The sequence below is a fragment of the Coffea arabica genome, chromosome 6e (assembly GCF_036785885.1).
Source record: "Coffea arabica cultivar ET-39 chromosome 6e, Coffea Arabica ET-39 HiFi, whole genome shotgun sequence".
Classification (NCBI taxonomy): domain Eukaryota; kingdom Viridiplantae; phylum Streptophyta; class Magnoliopsida; order Gentianales; family Rubiaceae; genus Coffea; species Coffea arabica.
In genome coordinates, this window is record NC_092321.1 from 55,876,526 (window position 1) to 55,884,434 (window position 7,909).

The 7,909-nt window shown below is 35.0% G+C and overlaps 1 protein-coding gene across 1 annotated transcript; it reads right to left on the reverse strand.

Annotated features, from left to right (window-relative positions):
• Positions 1-1,787: 1,787 nt before the first annotated feature.
• Positions 1,788-7,075, reverse strand: LOC113696160 (protein NLP7-like). The gene is made up of 5 exons (XM_027215534.2): positions 6,843-7,075; positions 5,753-6,243; positions 3,876-3,924; positions 2,651-3,769; positions 1,788-2,496 (listed from the first exon to the last, which is right to left on the reverse strand). Exons 1-5 carry the CDS (start codon positions 7,015-7,017, stop codon positions 2,063-2,065), a joined length of 2,268 nt encoding a protein of 755 aa, XP_027071335.1. The 5' UTR covers positions 7,018-7,075; the 3' UTR covers positions 1,788-2,062.
• Positions 7,076-7,909: the final 834 nt, after the last annotated feature.

Consider the following 7,909-nt stretch of genomic DNA (forward strand, 5'->3'; position numbering starts at 1 on the left):
CATGCAATAACTCATCTTTCTATCTTAAAAGATCATACAAAATTTTTGAGGGATTGAAATAACATAATGATTGAAAATGAGAGTTCAGGGAAGAATGAATTAGGTGATACCGAAGAGAGTGCAAGTAAGAGATCTCAAATTTGAGACCTCCACTTGCACTTAAAAAAAAGAAGAAGAAAAAAAAGAGTTCAAGTTTTTGAGGAACTGAAATAATAACAGAAAGACCACAAATGAGAATTGAAATGGACGAGGGTTTTGTAACCATAGTTAGTTGTTCATGATATACATAGGGATCAGGGGTAAGTGCGCTTAGAATTTTAATGCAATTGTCCAACTGCTGTATTTTTTGCATAATATGGGTTCTCTTATATAATTTTGTTGTTCTCACAAAATTTATTCTTATACACTAATGCAATATATAAATACAATCGCATCTTTAAATGTACACAAAGTTGTGAATGAAATATAACAACTGTACCTAATTGTATCTAACTCAACCATACCTGTCCGATTCCGTATAGATCAAACCATGTTATTTTGGTCCAGCATGGATTAATAAGGTAAAATCCTCAAGCAAAAAACAAAAGGTCTAAATTACATCAATTCGGTCCATTTGTGCCATTAACCTTTTTTTTTGGTTTATTGTCACCATTTACACCTATTTCTACTCCTAGTCCTACTCGAATATAGGGATGTGACCCCATAGGGTCATCGAGAATCGACGGGAACTAAACTATCATTGAAGAAACCACATTAAGTGACAACTTTTTGATGGAAAACAAGATTTGAACCATTAACCTCCCACTCCAAAAACTATGGTGGCCAACTCCTTTAGAGGAGGTTGATTCATTTGTGCCATTAACCGTTTCTAGCGATTTGTGAGTTGAGACTTGAGACGGGTGTGATTCCCCTGGCCTACCTGGTGAGATATAGGCATAAGGACTAATTTGACATATATCCATATCATGACATGGAACAAAATGCGTCCTTCTAAATTTGAGGACTAAATTAAGAACTTGAAGAACAAAATTTTTTTGGCAGTTTCAGCAATGTGTTTCTCTTCCTTCTTTTTATCTTTTTTTTTCATTTTTTTCTAAACAATGAAGTACATAAGGTGGGATAACAACACACAAGGAACAATTTTACCAATTTTTTTGTATACCTTATGTCCGGTAAAAAATCTAACAAAAAATTACCAGAAGAGAGCGATTTTTTATATTGTTTGTTTTCTGGTAATGCATTTTCTCTAGTATTTTCCCTTATCATTTAATTATTATGTCTCCTTTAATGGCTGCTTTAGAACTGTTTTCTCAATGGCAAAACAAAGGATCGCTCTGTTTTGAAACTCTACGTATTCCAACAATTCAAAAACAGTAAGCTATGAATTGTATAATTTTTTTTTGAAAAGCTCCAATTCTAAGCACATCAATTCTTGTATCATGACAAAAATGATTGTTTAAGGCAATTATGAATCTTGAACATTTGAAGTTTACATCCTTTGACAAAAATGCTAGCGAGATTTTTAAATTTTCTGCCACAAAGAGTATCAGCACATCATACACAAATGTAGTTAGCACAGCTCCTAGAACATGCACACATACAAGGATGTATGTGAAAAAGTGATTGCTGACCAATGATCAATGAATAGGGAAAAATCACTGAATTGAAAGCATCTAAATCTAGATGCATACACAACAACCAGTCATAAGTGATAACCACAAGTGTTGGTCTGTCCTGCGTTCAGCAGATAGACTTGGCCTTGGGGCTTTGGGACCCAAAACAACCAATTTCTTGATGAAATTCCATTTTTTTTTCTTTTTTAATTTCCCCTGAGACAAGAATATGTAGCAGATGCTCTAATTTATTACACTTTTTCCTTTCTTTGCTCCGTGCACAATTTCCATTAGCGACTGCTGAATATATAAAGGACAAAAACGTGCATAAACCTTTCATTCTTCTAGGCTAGTAATTCTACATCTGCTTTGTACCCATCATTATCAATGGCCTATAAGCATGGCCTTCTACGATCTATAACTTGCAAGACTTGTGAAAGGAATGAAAATCAATGCAAGGATGTGGAGATAACATACATTTTGATTGTAGTCCTACCTAGCGAGCTTAATGTGCTTATAGATGTACTCAGGTCTTCATCACAGGTTATCCGTATCCGATCATTATCTTCATCCTGATACTCAATTTTAAAACTTCCCACTGCTAGATTCAGTCGCTGTGCTACCTTCTCCTCCAAATGGATTTTATGGGCAGAAAATGGAAGTCTAAACTTTATCATGCACCCTTGATATTCTGCCTTCACCCACATGCCATTATCATCTTCTAGCCTTGTTGCATCTGACCGGTGGTGTTCACGAGTATCTTCAGTAGAAGGTTGAACAATTTTCTGTACAGCAAATGCTTGATTAACCTTTCTTGCTTTACGAGGGGGCCATCTGCGAATACTATACTCCCTACATATACGCTTCAATGTAGATCGACTAACTGCAGATTTCAGAAAGGAAAACGTCAGTTAAGGAAAAAGCCTTCACAACATGTAAACTAGATCTTTCCAACCAGATCCAGATGCAAATCAACATGCATTAACCAACATTTGAATTCAATTCTATTCCAGAGAATTGCTACAATTAAGAATTACCTCCAATATTTTTTGCAGCATCTTCAAGTTTTCTCGTAGAATTTTGTTCAAGAACCTCAAGAGTAATTCCAAGTTCACTTTTTAAAGTACAACTAGGCTCTTGCATTTTTAAATTAGTCACTTCACTGTCCCTCTGTTCTATACTAGCACCATCTCTTTGAGGATCTTCCACAATTGGTTCATCATGTGCTATGCTGACCATGTTTTGCATGAGACCCTGTCCAGTTGAAGATCTAACAACTCCATTTTGCTGTTCATAAATACCATTCATAGAATTTTGTGCAACATAAAATCCTGCAAGATTTAATTCTTGATATGATATGTTGACAAAGCCCTGCTCGTGTTCTGGTCTAGGTGGAGATCCAACAATCCCACTCTGCTGTGCATGGACACCATTTATAGAAGCATTTGCAGCATCAACTTGCATCATTCCTTCTCCTCCTTGTGCTTTTGCAAGCCGAGGTGTAGATCCAACACTTCCGTTCTGCTGTTCTTGGATACCATTCATAGAACCATTTGCAGCATCAACTTGTTTAGATGAGAAATCAAGTTGCATCATTCCTTCTACTCCTTGTACTTCTCTAAGCCTAGGTGTAGATTCGATACCAGTAGTACTACAGAATTCAAAAGAATCAAATTTATCCTCTGGAGAGACCTTTATAACCTCAATGGTCAATTTCTGCCCCAATTCTTGTTCTGAAGCAATCTTAAAAGAACTTCTGAGGTGATTTTTCAATTTCTCCATTATGCTGTTCAACAATGTCCTAGGATCTTCTTCACACATAGGTAAAAAGAACTCCAATACGTAGATGCAATTGTTCGAGCAAGAGCTCTGCAAACAAACTGCAAAACAGGCAGAGCACTCACAGGATCGTGCATTGACTACCAACGGGTACTCTGTTATGCTTAATTCTCTTATATCCCTACAGAAGCATGCACTTTTGGATGAGAATGCTCTCCCAACTACCCCTTGTCCCTTCCGAATAAAATCCAAGCCATGACGAGAACTCAGTATTTCTCCAGAAGTAGTCCAAATTTCAGTATCACCACAACCCAGTCCACATATTTTCCTCACCTTCCTCAATGCTTCGTCAATTGTAGTAATTTCTCCAGGTTGACCTGTAGAGGAATGGCTTAAAAATATTAGCATGGAATGAATAGCCTAAAGCTTCAGCCAAGATTATGCAGTATAAAAGGAGAAAAAAAAAATACTTGAGGTACTCACATGAACTTGCTTCCGCGAGTCTTATACAAGTAGTTGTCAGATTCACCTCCTGTATTAGATTTTGACAAATATATTATACATGCGCCTTAAATAAATTAAAGTGTTATTTACAAGTTTCAAAGTGTTTGCTTTGGCTTTTAAAGACCGTTTGACAACAACGGATTTGCACTAGAGGTGGCAAAATGGGCGGGATGGGCGGGATTTGCTTGGGTTTGAGATGGAACCGAGTCATATGGGTTTGGGCCCAACCTTACCCATATGTGTTTTGGGACTAACTTGGGCGGGATCATTTTGGGATGGGTTTAGATTGATCCCGCCCAATACCCAAATCCATTTTCTACATATTTTTTTTCCTTTAATTCATTTTTTATTTTTATATAATTTTAATATTTTTGATTTATTAAATTTCTTTTAGTTTTATTAAATAAACATGCAAGTGCTTTATACTCAAGATTCCCACCAAAAATTGGATTAACAAATAAAGGAAAAGATAGATATACAGCCATATTCCAACATATATCAAGATGGCCAAGGTCCTTAGGATGTTGAATATTTATCCTTATCATTGTCCAAGGATGACAGGTCTAAACTAACTGAAATGCTGGAAATTCTTGTGGATAATGACTAGGAAGACTACTAGATTATATTCGCTGGTATGACTATAAAAATTGTTAAAGATAATTTTTGAATCTACGATTCCGTTTGGATTGACTTTTTTTTCAAAAAATAAGTTTTTCAAATACAATGTTACAGTAATATACAATAACTCAAGAAACATCCCATCCATATTAATATATCAAATATTTCAAAAAAAATTTATAGTAAAAATTTTTCATATACACTGCTACAATAAAATATTTCAAAAACACCTACCAAAAACAGCTAATCCAAACGGAGCCCTTGCCATTTGAGCCCAATGGGTACCCAAGTATTTCCCATCCTTTCCCATTCATTAATGGGTATAGTTGGGATGTGTCCCAACTTAAACCCAATACCAAATTATAATACCCATCCCGCCCAAAGTTCCTTTGGGCATGGGTAGCCCATTGGGACTTGGGACAAATTGCCAGCTCTAATTTGCACCCACACAAAAAAAAAGGGAAAAAACCAATAAGACAGGCTCTTTGTATGTTTACTCAACTAATTATGGTATAGAAGTTCCGAAAAGCCAAAAGCTCCTTCAAACGCCATAGATTTTTTAGAAACAACTTCTTTCGCTTAAAAAATAACTTAAAAAGAGAAGATTAATATTAGAGTGACGGTCACCATAGTTTTCGCAGTTATAAATAGTTAAAAAATTGATTATTGACACATTGCAAAAGGGACCTTTCATTAGATTAATTTATAAAAACACCTCTCCTACTACCGCCTAACAACTGAAAACAACAATTTATCCCCAAATTTGTAAAGGACACGGAGATATACAAAATTCATGCCAAGCATCACCCCTATTCAGGTTAGATTAGATTTATCATGAAATTCTTATTAAGTGCCAAATTTTGTTTGGTCCTGAGTTCAATAAAAGCTTAAATCACGAATGTTATGCTACCACAAATCTTGCACTACATAACACACAGGACAATGGTTGGTTATGTTATAAATTACCCCTGTATGCAGCACCTAGTTCAAATAATAAATTAATTAGTTATCTTTAAATTAGTCATCACAAACGAATTACTTACGGCCTGGGTTTCGTCCTCTAAGTTCCTCTTTTTTGTATAAGGGAGGGAGTCTGCACCCATCTCATATGCATTATCTAATTTATTGATAAAAATTATACTAATAATTATAACTCATAAATCATAAACACCACCACCAGGTCGTTGTTAACAATAGGAAAGAAGTAATTAAGCAACTTAAAAAGAGAAAAGTCGAACCTGAAGATTCTCCAGAACCTGATATTGAGGTAATCCGCTAAACTCATATGGTGATACAATTTCCAGTACACCAATGGGGAGGTGCCGACTAGGATGATGATAGATTGGCAACGCCCAGTACTGGTCAACACGGCCGACCGCATAATCACGTTGAGGATACTCTCTACTAGTGTAATGACTCACATCCCATGCATATTCAGGCAACCCACTGCGGAACACCCGACCAGGGGGACCAATCTCATGATCATCATCCACGGGTATTAAGTACCCCAAACAGTGCTTCCTGTATTCACATAGTTTCTCGACGTCTTGATCATTGAAGTGGGAGACATAGTAATGGAGAGCAAAAGGCTGGTCACAAGTTGTCAAATACGTTTTGTCCCCAGTTGTCACTAAACCCCAAAACTGAACTAGACAATCCGGCGGAAGTGCGTCATAAAGAAGTTCTAGCAAACGTATGATCTTGTCCTTAATCACGGCACCGTCAGCAGCTGCAATAGGAAAATCCGTAAAAAATATTGGGTGCTTGCTAGTACTATTGTACTGATTTATCAATTGTACCATTCATATGTACTCATGATCCATCATAAGCTTTGACCAAATCGCAGTTTAGAAAAGTTCCAAATTATACTTTGAGAGAGCCTTCCAACATAAATCTACACATCTGATGATGTATCCGTGTATAATTTTCCCAAAGATTAATTGAAGAGCTTTAAGTACCTTCCAATTGGGAGGCCCAAGCCTTCGTATCTTTCTAACAATCGTTTAATTTGTCATCAAACTAATTAGTTACTAGAATAGTCTAGCAAATTTAATTGTGATAAATAGTCCAACAAAAATATCCACATACGTACATACATACATATGCTACTAGAATTTGTCATCAAACTAATTAGTTACTAGAATTGTTTGTGATAAATTTTTCTAGCGAATTTATTCCCCAGGAGTTTTATCAGAGTCGGACTATATATAGCTATGACAAATTTAATTGCGATAAAAAGTCCAACAAAAATATCCACAAATACATACATACATATTATATATATATATATATATGAGAGATTATTGGAAGAACTCCATAAATACTTACTGGCTGAGAGATGATGAGGCTTCCCGCAGCATCCTTCGTCATCGCCGCATGTGCTCCAGAATACCCACCAGTGATAAAAATTGTTAAATGAATGGGAGTATGATAGTTGACAAGGCGCCAAACCTTCCGTAGAAAAAGGAGGGGAGGGAGAAGTTTGAGCTTCCATTATGGCCATTTGTAGTTTTGTACAGGAGAAAACTTGCTATATCTTCTGGATCGATCCCGTTCCCCGATTCTCAGTTGCTTACTACTACATCTATTTTATTTAGGGATAATTGCAGAAACCTCCCCTGAGATTTCTGAAATTTGCACTGACCTCCTCTATAGTTTGAAAAATTATACTAAGCTCCCCTGAGGTTACTAAGCCTTTGCAAATTCAGTCCAAACGATTAAAATATTGTTTTAGGGAGTGAAATTAGAATTTTTTACCAAATTTGTCATTTGTACTACATGTCCAATGAATGACAAAGTACTACAAATCAATAACAATTAATAAATTTTAAGGAATATAGTTTATGGACAAATACGCATTGCCTATTTAAAATACCGGCTCTTTATGGGTATTTTACTTTCAAACATTTAATTTAATACAAATATTTACATTTAGATATAGATTTGTATTTACTTTCAAATATTTAATTTTTGTTAAATACAAAAACTACCAATCTCTCTTCCGTAAAAATATTAATATAACACTTTTTCAATTTTAGTTACAAACATTTATGTATTTAACATAAATTAAATAATTCAGAATAAAATGTCCATAAAGAGCCAATACTTTACTCATGTAATAAATGAAAGCCATAAAGAATTAATATTTTCTGGGTCATTTCTTTTTTTAAAAAAAATATTTAATTTATATTAAATAAATAACTTACCGATTTTCTTTTTGTAAGAATATTACTGTAACACTTTTTGAATTTTACTTACAAACATTGATATATTTATCATAAATTAAATGTTTGAAAATAAAATATCCTTAAAAAGTCGGTACTTTAAATGAGTAATGCGTGTTTGCCCATAAAGAGCCGGTAACTATTTAAAATACCAGTTCTTTACGGGCATTT

Excerpts from the sequence above, each read along its gene's own strand:
- LOC113696160 (XM_027215534.2), bottom strand. The coding sequence starts at position 7,017 with ATGGCCATAATGGAAGCTCAAACTTCTCCCTCCCCTCCTTTTTCTACG. Across the intron at positions 3,770-3,875 it reads ACTCGCGGAAGCAAGTTCAT|GTCAACCTGGAGAAATTACT; the intron begins GTGAGTACCTCA and ends ATTCCTCTACAG. Across the intron at positions 2,497-2,650 it reads TGCTGCAAAAAATATTGGAG|TTAGTCGATCTACATTGAAG; the intron begins GTAATTCTTAAT and ends TGAAATCTGCAG.